Source organism: Thunnus maccoyii, chromosome 12 (genome assembly GCF_910596095.1).
Source record: "Thunnus maccoyii chromosome 12, fThuMac1.1, whole genome shotgun sequence".
Classification (NCBI taxonomy): domain Eukaryota; kingdom Metazoa; phylum Chordata; class Actinopteri; order Scombriformes; family Scombridae; genus Thunnus; species Thunnus maccoyii.
Window position 1 is genome coordinate 25,405,932 of NC_056544.1, and position 13,126 is coordinate 25,419,057.

Sequence of the window (13,126 nt, forward strand, 5' to 3'; positions counted from 1 at the left end):
TTGACTGGAGAGGAAGAGAGAAAGAGATCAGAGAGAAACGACTCAGAGAACAAGAGGCGTTACAAAGATTTACTTTGTCCAGCCTGTCAGATATAATTGAAACAGAAGTGAACTGATGGCTGATGGTCTGAGCACTTTCTGTCACAACCATCACTTTAAATCAAAGAGATCTCCTCTGTTTCTCTCCCTCAGTCAGTGTCTGTCAAGGAACCGGCTCTAACCACCCACAGAAAAACCTAGATACAGTTAATGGCGGTCAGGAGTGTGAAATCACAGCTCTGTCAGCCAATTACAAGACAAAACTCTCCTTCTGGCTTTACCGATCAGGGAACAGTGAGACAGTTGCTGGTGGCAACGTACTGTAAAACTCATTATCTAGCATTTCTTGGCTATAAAATAAACAAGCTGCTTTTCTGCTAAGTCATTTGTGAATTTAGTCATTCATTAGCAAATTTTTGAACACTGAGATCAAATTTCTGCTTTCATGTAAAGTTGACACACATTGACAGTGGTATGTCTGGATCAGAGACTGTCCTCCCAAGAAAAACAACACAATAATGTTGTAATGACATCCAAAAACGACCTATAGTTATGTTTGAGTGACAGATGCCATCCTGCGGCCTAAAACATCATAAAACAACAACATTTTTTAACAGTAACAGTTTTGGAAAGCACAGACAAATGATGTCCTGCTGATTACTGCCAATAGTGGCGCCAGATTATAAAACGCTCCTATGTGTCGTTCTGGAGTGCATGGTCAAACGACATTTTTGGTTGTTTAATTTAGAGGATTTGTTGGTTAGCAATCAATTGTGAATCATTAACTTGAAGTCACCTAATTGAGCAATGTCTCTGTTTTCCCTAGAATTGGTTCTGAAATTATGAGCGTGAACAATAAAGCATTGTCCCTTTTCTGGACTGCTTTTCTTTTAAAAGTCCTATCCTCAGATAACTGATGTAAGTAGGGCAATATTTAGTATGATATAGAGTATACTTTCAGTTTATCCTGCAAGATTAAAGGCAATTTCAGCTCCACAAAATAAAAAAAAAATGAAATATAAGCTATCTTGATGGGTTTAGCTGCTCCCATCCCTGATACTTCAGTAATCCAACTCACCTGTGAGAGTGGAGAGGGCAGTGATACCTGAAACCAACTCAATTTGTCTCTTTTGTGTTATTAGAGCAGTACAGGTAGTGTATGTGACAGGTGAGGAGAAGAACCAGTCAGGCTGCACGGCTCTCCTTCTGCTTTACTGCTGAAGGGAAACCAAGCCTGACATGAGGCTACTGCGGACAGCAGCTTTACTATAAGGAGCAGATGGATGGATAAGTAAAGAAAGGACTGCTGAGTCATTAATAATGCACAGATATTCCACCTGACAGGTACAGAGGGCCGACAGGAACATACAAAGAGGAGACGCAAGTAAAATGAAGAGTCAAGCGGAAAGGAAAAAGGCCAGACAGGCAGAAGAAGAGGCGAGTCATCACAGTAAGACACGGTTAGACAAGTGAGCAGCTAGTGCTACAGACAGACAGGCAGCTGAAAGGAATAGAAGAGGAAGACAGGTAACGGACAGACTGTTACGAAGGCCTGGAGTGAGAGCTCATAATTTGCATGAGAATGGCAAAGGCTGGATGGTAATTTCAGCAAGCTGATAACATGTCAGACAGACAGAGAGCCTAATGGGCTCAATGCAGCAGGAAGAGCAGGCTGGAAAACATTGGATGTCTCCTGCAGGCAAAGTACAACACATTTCCACTCAAGTTTCAAGTGTGTGTGTGTGTGTGGAGCAGTTTAACAGTGGAACTTTGCAGAAACAATAAAGCACACACTGAACATACATGTAAATCAATACTTGATTAGTTGGCAATCTATACGCAACCAGAACAGGTTCCAATTAAAGTTTAATTTCACTTTTACATCTAATTCATTTAGAAGGTGATTACTGCGGCACAATAATTCTTTTTAAAGTCTACTCTAGCATAATTGCAGAGGCATCGCTGATAATTGTCACTGTTGCCTGAGAAAAGAAAACGTTTAAACATGAAGACTGCTATTAACATCTGGCAAGAAGACAGAGCCAACTAAATTACGTCTCACAGATGAAAATGTGACTGCAGACGCAGAGACACTAATGATTGCGACAGAACACAGTCAGTACAGAGGAACAGAAGACAATTTAAAATGTGGTCATTTCAAGAAAGGAAGGGTGGAGGTGGAGAGAGGAAGGAAGAGCAAGGCAGACGGATGGAAAATGGAAAGAAAGGAGAGGAATACTGAGAGAATAGAAAGAGGCTAGGGGAGAAACAAAAGATAAAAAGTGAAAATGGAAAATCAAAATGACGAATAAGACCAACTGCAGATCACAACAGAGTGGCAGGGAGCCCAAAATAGTGAGTCATTCATCCTGCAGGTTCTTGGTGAAAGAGACATTCATCTCTAATCAGCTGCCTGTCAGTGCTTTTCAGCCCAGACTTCAAAGCCCAGATGTAAAAATGATGTTCATGCACAAAATATTGTGTGTGCCACCTTTTAAAATAAACTGCTATGTACAAAAACGAATGTGTATCTCCATGAATGCTTTACACCAGACATATACACATTTATCACTGCTGAGCTGAGCAATAAAAAAAAAAAAAAAACGTGTATGGCATTTGATTTGTCTCAAAGCCCTCACACATAAAAGTGTTAGACATTGCAAAAGCCTTAACGCTGTTTAAACCCACTTTCAGATTTGTGAAACCTTTATTTTGCCTATGAAAACAGAAAAAAGGGCGTTTTCACTTATATTTCTCCACTCAAACCACATTAGACCAGGTCTAGATCAAAAAGCACTACACTTAGACCTGTCAAATCTGAACTAGATTACCAAGAAGACTCCAGAGACTTATTAAAACACAGTTTCAGATTTGTGAAACCTTTATTCTATTTGTAAAAAAATGAAAGCCCCTGTTCAACAAGCATCAACATGGAGAAAAGTGATATTTTCAACTGCTTTTGACTGCACTGTCCCATCCACCACTGGTATGTTTTACACAACCACATATTAGTACAGCCACATATCTTAAAATCTGGCAAATACTTATAAACTTAGCTGCTGGCTGAGACAAACCAGCCCCTCCTCTCTACCAGCGGTACCTGCAGGCAGTGAATCACATCAGCAGCAGACGGAGGAGGACGGAGGACAGGAGGGAAGACTGCCTGCGCAGAGAGCAGCTGTGCACACGTCCTTGAATCAGGTTGTGGTGACAGATGGGTTGAAAATGTATGTCATGTGTGGATTGTGTTTCATAGACAATCTGGCAACTCGAGTAACATCAGACAAACATACAAAACTTATGGATCTGTGTGTATGACAGTTATTCATAATAAAAGTTGAGGGCCGAGCAAATTTTGGGAGAAACAACAAAACAGGAGCACAGTAGGAGAGGGGGTGAAAATATGAGAGAAACCCGGGAGAAACGGGAGTTCTGGCAGATCTGTACATCACAATGACTCAAAGGCTCCTTTGGTGCTAGTAGAGGATGCTACTGGTGCCAGACCAAGGACAGAACCAACCGGCCAGTGAATTCTCATTGTTTAGCTGTCCGGCTTCGACTTTACTGTTTTGATTCACTCTCAACACTCTCATAGCATCTTTTTTGGCTGCAGCAGGCTGTTTTCAGAGAAAAAGCTCTAAAAACTCACTGTACACTACCTACTCAGCACCAAACAGCAAACAGACACAGTTAGCAACTAACTGGTGAACATAGTGGAGCATTCAGCAGCAAAAGAGACAGATATTTCCCTCAGGAGTTGGTGGAGTGCAAAAACAAAGCTAAAAGAGAGAGAATATTGGACTTACATTCACCCATTGGTAAGAAAAACAACTCTCCAAATGAATGATAGTGTTGCCGCTGGATGTGTAAATAAGCAACAGTTTGCTAACATGTTCAACATTTGCAACTTTAGAGGTGATGATATGACAGTGCTGTTTCTGCTGTCTCCTCTGCTGTCTCTAAAAATAATAGCATTGGTCTCTTGTTCCTTTACACTTAAAATTACATTTGGTTACATTTCCCTGAAAGATGACCTCTTGTGACGGTAATGACGAAGCAAATGTGGAAGTAGCAAAATAAAGCACCACAAAACCTCTCAAGGAGGAGGTTGGTCATGCAAAGTGTCAGACATTGACCACAGACCATGATTAGCATCCCATCTATTAGGAACAGTAAATGTTGGTTTCTTTTAAGCATGACCAACATCTTTTTCTTCCCCAAACCAAGTAGTTTTATAGCGGTTGGCTAAACTTAAACAGACTTTAACAGTTGGCAGATCAGCTCATATATACAACGCTCATATGAACAGATCTTATAATGGAAATAAATATGGATAATTTTTAGAAGGCACTGACAAACAACCTATTTTCTCATTTAGGTTTGAGGACTTGTTGAAAGAATAATATGTTTTCTGCTCACTAGCCTTAGACAGAAAGTATTTTTTGTGCTATTGGTGTAATATAAGATATGATAAAGAAAATAATAAGCACAGCCTTCTTCTTCAGTGTTGCTGCAGATAAACAAAGTTTACCATAACTCAAAGTAAAGGTCTTCAGACTGAAGCCACCTCAGTCATTTCAATGAGACCACAGCGTTGGTCCATGTCTACTGCAGTGAAGTCAATAATGAAATTGATAGCAGTCAATTCTTATGACAGAAAATCTATGATGATGGAGCTCACGTTTAAAATACCTGCATTTATCTTGTGGGTGGTATTCCAGGGCTCAGATAATCTCTGTTCATTTAGCGAGTAAATGAACTGAAAGCGAATCCGCTCCTCTGAGAACAACTGCAGGAGGCAGAGTGTTAGCAGCAGCAGCAGCAGGAGATGGAAATGAGATGGAGACCTTCATTTATTCATCGATTTTCTCTGCAAACAGCTGCGATCATGTAGGCTTTGTAGCGTTAATACAGCCGGGGAGGAGATGTGACACAAACAGACCTCCTAATCTATCAACTGCTAGAGCTAGATTTGAAGAATGCAGGAGTGAAATGACGAGTGAAACCATATTATGATGCTGTCAGCAGTAAGCTGGTCATTCATTACACTTCCACTCCTAATACCTGCGTTTTCTCATCTTGACATAATTATGATTACTGGAAGGAGGCCTGGTGATTCTGAGCACAAGCAGCCTAAGGCTTGTAGATCCAATTCCCTAACTATTGTGGGTCTGAAAAATATGGAAGCACAGATCTGGTTAGAGGAGCGAATCCACGTTACAGTACGGTGATAACGACATGACCTGAGGCACTCTATGAGTATTAACTGATCACTCAGAGACCAGTGACTTCAGTCATTTGTTCCATTGTTAATATGAACCAACTGTTCCCAATGCAGCTTGCAACATCAAAACTCAAAAGGAATATGTAAAAAAACAACATTTTAATGGCATATTAGAGATGCTTTATAGTTAATCTTCCAACCCCACTCCATTCAGCATGTCATGGCGAGGAGAGTGTTGTTGGTTTTTAATAAAGAGGATGCAAGGTTGTTGATGACTTTAACGAACCTAATCCCATAATATCCTGTTTCCAATGGCACTCCGTGTGCACATGTACCTACAAAGCAAAAAAAAAAAAAAAAGAAAAAAAGGTGCTTTTCTTTGGCATTGGATCTTTGAGGGGATTGATTCCCTGCACCACAGGAGAGACTAAGCAGGTGTGCGTGTTGCCTTCTACACCATGCACCTCCAGCCACAAAAATACCAAAATTGTCCTCGATTGCACTGCACACTTGACTCACAAATCAGTCAAAAGTCAGGGATGTCACTGCATCACCAACAGATAGACTACAGTGGAAACGGTGTTGGTTTTTGCTTCCTCAAATACACTCTCTCAAGCAACCGGTTTTATGTCTTTGACAGAGATGTCAAACAACACATTAAACATGGCCAGCAGCTTTTCAGATCATGGTTGTTCATGTGTAGAACGGCAAACAAAGAGAGCAGGTTGCAGCATTTAGCCGCAGAAAGACTGTTTGCTTAAAGTCTCGACCATCAAACAAAGAGAGAACTGAGTGATGTTCTGCAGGCTCAGCTTCCTTATTTTCCTAGGTGGTGAAAATCATCCAGATTAAACTCATCTCACCCTCCCAGCTGATTCTGGGCTTTGATGTTGGGATAAAGCAGTGAAGCCCGTTCCCTGCAGAAAGCTCCACAACAAACCATGATCTTCATTTTGTTAAAGCCTCACATCAGCATCCAGCACAGGACTCCCTGCGGGCTTTTTATGTCGGACGAACAAACACAACTCCTCCTGGCATAAACTGTCAATACAAACAGCACCTATGGACAATAAAAAATGGGACAAAGCAACTATTGCTTTTTCTGTCTTGTCTCTCAGAAATGATTCTGATCCTCTGTCTGCCTTTCAGTCACAAGTGAGTTATTTGTTGTGAATCCAGTAAAAAACTTCCCTGTTTGTGATGTTTTGTGCTCTGTGTCCGGAGCTTAACAAAAAATCTCTCCTGCGCTGAGCTACACTGCTGCAGAGCAACTTCTCAGTAACAGAAAAGTGCCCTTGTCCTTATAAAAAAACATCACATACAGACAAAAACTATTAAATCATTCTTAATCCACATTTTGTTGCATGAATAATTTTCTGGAACAGTAGAGAGAATCCCTGCCAGATTGCAGCTCCCGGGCTAGAGACAGCAACACACAAAAAAGAGAACATATCTATCTTTTTAAATAACATCTTTAAAAGTGCATACATTTAAAAAACCTAAAAAACTTGATAAATATTTTATATTCAAAACTGACATATTTCAGCAGCAACAGAAAGCTCATTCAGCTTGTCGTCTGACAGCAGCAATTTTCCAAGACCCAATTTAATTAACCTGCACTGTGCTAAAATGTAATAATATGCATTGACAAGGCCTTAATATCAAAAATCAATGCATTTTGGCTTTATAGTTTTTATAGTTACAGATACAGACCTGCATTCAAACAATAACGATATGCTGTATTTTCAGTGATATTCAAAGTGTGGGCCAATCAGATACAAGTATTCCTGAGGAAGTATTTTTCACCTGATATTGAAAGTTTCGTAGCCAGATACAATGGCATATTATTATAAATTACACCAGTCAAAATAAGAAACTATTTGAAAACATAAACCAGCTACATTTAGTCATTTCTGCTACAAAATATTGCAGTAGTCATATGATGTAGCACTATGTCATTTCTTATCACACAGTATCATTCCAGTCAAATCCAGTGCTAACGTCCCGACGCATCAGACACAACACAGACGAAACTCTTCCTCACCTTCTCTCCTGTTGAGTTTGGCAAAACCCGGCGCATGGCTGCTGGACAGCAGGGAGGAGCTTCTGAAGGCTGATGGCGGCAGATTGGACACCAACGCGCTGTCACACACCTCTGTCAACCAATAAGAAAAGAAGAAAAAAAAGCATAAATGTTGAAGCAATTGTTAGGACATACAATTATTTTAATGTTTGAAAATATAAGCTCCTGGAAAAACAAGATGGACATGAGGACATCCTTTAGGGGTTCTTGATGATAATCAATGTATTTGCTGTGTTACATGCCTATTTTAGGTTTGAGGATCATTTCACATTATACTGTCAGGGCACAGTGGCAGTGAACTTTGCCCCCCCGGCTCCTTATATTGTTGCTGTTACAGATACCGTCTTGTTAAAACAGTGCTGATGTGGATGTGTATAAATCACAGACACATTTCCTTAACATGTGTATTATTATAGTATGAAAGAAATAGTGTAGTTACACTGTGCAGCATTTTGTTGTCATAATGTGAAACGCTTGTGACTCCTGTTTAGTTGGCCTCATTGCAGATTATGGATTACATGCAGCTCTGTGGCTTAGAAGAAAAAGTACAACCTGTCAACGGTTCAAAACACTGTGGGACGGTTCGTACACGCATGTATAATGGTGTTCATTTTTCAAGTAACCTTCAAAGGTTCTCAGAAATAGTAAATATATTCCCTCTCTAGGTCTCTTATTCCACATGACAACATTCATTAAACATGTGAGCATTCGTTAAATGTAGAAGTAGCAAAATATAGCACCACAAAACCTCTCTCAAGGAGGAGGTTGGGCATGATAAGTGTCAGACACTGACACCAAAGTCTCAGTTCTCAAAGTTGGACACATTTTATAGTACTTGTTGGCAAAACGTCCCATATCAGAAAACAAACCAAACTTCTATATCCAGCGAAAACCTCAGAACAACATTCATTCCAGAAACAAAATTAGAAGCTCAGAAAAGCAGAGCACCAAAAGTAAGTGGGCAGAAGTATCACATGTTTAAGCATTGATAAAACACCAGAGAGGAGGAGAGGAGTTTTATCACTGAGCTGCAGGTGTAATGTCAGCTTTGTGAAAACAGGCCTTTGACACTATGCACCGGTATCTCAGTGAATAGTAAGTACTTCTCAACAATAAGTTGATACAGGGATGTCTCCACTCTTAGCTGGAGTAGACACAATTTTTGTGGTTCAAAATAATAAAAGTAGTTGCATAGAGGCGTGCAAATACAGTAGAGTGATTCAGAAAGCAGAGCTCAACAGTAAAAAAAAACAAAAAAAAAACATGCTGTGGATTTTACAATATCAGACGCTGCTGGAAATTGATTATTCTCCATCTCTCAGCCTGAGTGAAATACTGTTGAATCGTTAAAAACAGCAGGACAGGAGCTCACTGATGCTGTGAGGTGAAAGCCTGCTACCTCCAAATGATTCGCTTTTCAGGACTAAAGAAAAAGTTTCAACTTGACCACCGTACATTTGAGAATTCATTCTCTGAAATTTCTAAAAAGATTTAATAAGATAATATAAGACACAGCGAGGCAAAGTTGAATCGAAATGAAAACATGAAAATCTGAGTTATGAGGTTTTCACGTGATAACAGCTTCATCATCATCATCATCTCTTTTGAGTCTCTGAATATTAACAGGAATGGCAGAATGGAGTCCAGTCATTCAGAAACAGGTTTAATGTTCCTCAGGCGGAAGCAGGTCTTTCAGCTGTAATGGCACCTTATTATACAAATGAACAGAGTAATGAAGTCCACTTGGATGAATGAATGGTGTAATACTCCCGAGATGGATAAATGAACGTTGTAATCATGACGTGTTGTGTAGATGAATGGCGTCCTGACTGGCTCATTAAGACTGGATACAGATGGAGACAAATCAATGTTGTCAGAAGAAACGTTTAATGTTTCAAACACTTTAATGCTTTATGGATGATCAGCTGCAATAAAAACATCGTACATTATACGTAATATGCAATAATTATCCTTTAAATTGGGGTTTTACCTTGCATGCAAACCCATGAATACACTGTATACAATGTAAACTGATGTGTTATCGAACATTTCTTTGAGAAACTTCTCTTTATGTAGTTACAAAAACCAAAATTAAAAACAAACAAGTTGATAAACTGACTGCAAAATGGGATGACTGTGGTCTAGGATCCAATGAAAATATTAGTGATGCTGGGAGAGCCTCGCTTTTTAAAAAAGTTCAACATAATGTTCAGCCCTTCTCTCCACCCCAATAATTTTAACACAATCCCTTAATTTGCTTTAAAATAAAAACAAATTCAGAGAAAAAGCAAAGCCCACAAGAAATTTAGGCAAACATTAGTATAAAAGTATTGTATAATGAGGCACTGGAGCTGTATTTACTCTGCTATATAATTTATAATTTGTTTTATGCAGAAATAATACTTAACAGTGAATAGATACAGAGTAAAAATGTGGTCTGCAAACTATAATTGTTTCCCACACACATTAATGAACATCAACTCAATTAATATTCATAGTTTTTCCTCTCGAGCTCCAAACTGTAAGCTAAAGCCAAACTGATGCCGCCTCCATCTGAAGCTTCTCCGTTAATGGATGTTGTTCTCCACCGCTGAGACAAGAGCCAATTACTATGATTCACACTGCAGTCCGATCCCGGCCCACAACTCTAACAAGGCTTTAGCTTCGATTACTCTGTCAGCATTAGCGTACTTCATCTCAACAGCACGAGGTCTTCATCTGCCTCTCGATATCCACCGCGGACTGATGATTTCACTTTTTAAAGGAGAGTGCCACTCCATTTCAACCAGTGAATGACAAAAGTTTACAAAATTTCAGTGGATCATTTACCTTTAATATTTAAGTTCTTTGGCATTCACCTTTTCTCACACCAGTGGCATTGTTAGTGCAAGTATTTCTAAAAGAGACTATACATCCCATAAGAATTTGGCTCTTAAATTATATCTATATATATATATATTCTTAAGGTGAATATGTTAGCAAAGAGTTGCCTATTTCCTCATTCTTCTTTCTGTCCACCCAGCGATTGGAAGTCATTTTTTGCTTTCCACAATCTCCTGAGTGAAATTTTGGCTCTTTTGTTGCTAAATGCTCCACTGTTTTCACCAGCTAATTGTTAACAGTGTCTGTCTGTCATTTGGTGCAGTGCAGGAAGCATACAGTGGGTTTTTAGAGCTTTTCAACAGCTGGAAACAAGCTGCTAAAATGCTTCGTAGAGCTGAGGAGAACTGCAGAGTCGGGTGATGATTCTGTGTGAGTTCGTCACTACAACCCAGTCACACTACGCACAGCGATTTTATCCATTGTTAATATGGAACTATTAATTAATGAAGCTTTAAATCAGCATTTTTGCCCTTTTTACAACCTACCAAAATGAGAAATTCTATAGATTTTTTGCTTTTCTAGCTTAGTGCTAAAACGTTTCCTGTAAAACATCACTTGCTAGCCAACCTTGTCCCCTAGAAATTACTCTCATGTACGACTAAATTGTAACAGCAAATGCATTCTGAACTCCTCTTTCTTGCTTGCTATGCTGTTTTTTTTTTTTTTTAAACTAATTGGTAGTTCTTACTCAATTACAATTTAAAGATCAATTACATCAAATGAAATTCCCTGTCATATTAATTATACGTCCCACTGATTTATTGATGTTAAAACGCTACACATAGTGCCTTTAAAGGTCTCAGTGCATATGAAGAGTTTTAAAGTGTATAGTATAAATATGAAGTTCAGCTGTTTGATAACATCAGAAAGCCTCCAGCTTGGCCTCAGTGACACTGTAGCTCTGACTAGTTTCTCTTTGATGGTGAAACTATCTGGTATTAATGGTATCTGAACTCAGTTTAGAACAGTTTGTTACATAAGTTATCATTAAGCAGCACCATGTACAGTCACATTAGACAGCCGCTGGCAGTTTAGAGTCAATCTTTAATAATTCTATTGGTAGTAATTGAGCGGTTTTGAGCTTCATGCATATTTAATTCCTCTGTTTGACAGTCAAATGTTTTTAAATGCGGTCCAGCTACTCAATAATCATCAGAAGGACTCCAGCTCTTTGGTCCTCTGAAGCTCGTCCTGATAGTCTTTATCCCTGCAGGCCTCAGCCTGACACACACTTATTACTGTGGGTGGTGGAGGAGCCCTCAGTGTGAAAAGCAGGTGAATTACAGTAGTCTGAGGAGGTGAAATGAGAGGGAAGGCTCTCCAATACCGAGTGCTGTAATCCCTGAAGAGATAATGAGTGGTGAGAGCACAGCCTGGCTGAGGTAACGCTCGACAGAAAGAGAAACAGTTTGAGAAACTTCGGTGGAGCTTTGGCATTTAAGAGTCGACGTACCGACAGCGTGACCAGTGGAGCACAAACACAGACAGCTCAGAGGAAAAATATGGCTAAATGTTGAATACCTGCTGGACTCTGCAGCCACTGAACCTCAACACTGACCCTGGCTGTGTTAGACAGAGAGCTTCCTGGAATATTAAACTACTGCACCTTCCTCTCTGACACAAACTAATACTGCTGGAAAACTAATGCACCTCCTTTCTCTTTCTGTCAGCCTCAATGTCTAATAGAGGGTGAACTCACAAAAAAAAAAAAAAAAAATAGTTTTCTCCTAATGTTTTTATGAATCACTAACAGTACTTGCAACCAACATTAAGGAGTTCAAGGTGTCAGGAGACATTACAGCAGATAAGACAAAACATTTCTATGATATTTGAATCCCTATTATGGAGAATAATACCAGCTAAATGTGAGCTGTTAAGAGGTTTTGCTTCAAGATAAGAGCACTTCAGAACAAACACAGGTGGAGGATATGGAAGAAGTGGTTATTAAGGACAAAGGGGCAGCTGAGGTATTTCTTGACAAGATGACTTGTCAGCCTATAATAGAATATAGCGAGTGACTCTACTGCCTTTAATCTACTGTAGTGCTGAGTAACGGCATTAACAGTATTTAATACTGACCTCAAAAATTAAGGAAGTCCCAGAGTAATTCAGAACTCCACTCAAAATAGTATGCAACTATTACGTTGACATCTGAGTGATGGAATATCGCTTTTCATCTCAATAAAATATCCTAACATTGAATGAATTTTTAATCGCTTTTAGTACTTGAAGGGGATTTAGAGGTAGTAAAAGAGTCAAACCTCTCTTCCATCTCTTATCCATCCATCCTTCCATAGTGTCAGTTCTATCATTTAGGGTGAATAAACTATGAATCTGACAGCAGTAAAAAGACTCAAAAGATTAAAAAAAAAAATCTCTAGAGTGCCGAGGCCTTGGCACTGTCAAGCACAATTAATCACCACTGACATGATAGGCAGACTAATACTTGGCACAAGAGAGACCGAGAGGGAGGCCACAGCTCATTCACCTGCATTGTTCACTTCCTTACTGTTTTGCTGAATAACAAAGAGCCCACAGAGTCCGTGACAGAGCCGGAGACCCTGAATACCGATGAGCTCCATCCATCACCTCAACAAACAGCAGTGAACAGAAGGTCCTGCACTTCAGAGCGCTAGGCCTATAAGCCCCACAAACCCAGAGTTCAGTGCTTCTCAGTATGAGCCGGAGCCGACTCATTTAGCCATTCAGAGCATGTAGCAGTAAGCAGGATAATGAGGCTCCAGCGATGGTTGTTTTTGCTCCAGAGCACTAACAATCATCCTCAAGCAGAAAACGTCAATTCTCATTTTACTAATCCGCACAACTTGTACCTCCAGTTTGACCTGAAGAGATGCAGCTTGTAGTGGAGAAATAAAAAATAATGTTGTTGTAGATTT

General features: G+C 39.6%; 1 protein-coding gene across 1 annotated transcript in view; it reads right to left on the bottom strand.

The window, feature by feature from the left end:
• LOC121909245 (contactin-associated protein-like 4) overlaps positions 1–13,126 on the bottom strand; it is a 120,613-nt gene that overhangs the window by 79,887 nt on the left and 27,600 nt on the right. The window contains exon 2 of the mRNA XM_042429710.1: positions 7,308–7,418. Within this exon, the coding sequence (XP_042285644.1) occupies positions 7,308–7,418 (111 nt within the window). The remainder of the gene's footprint in view (positions 1–7,307; positions 7,419–13,126) is intronic.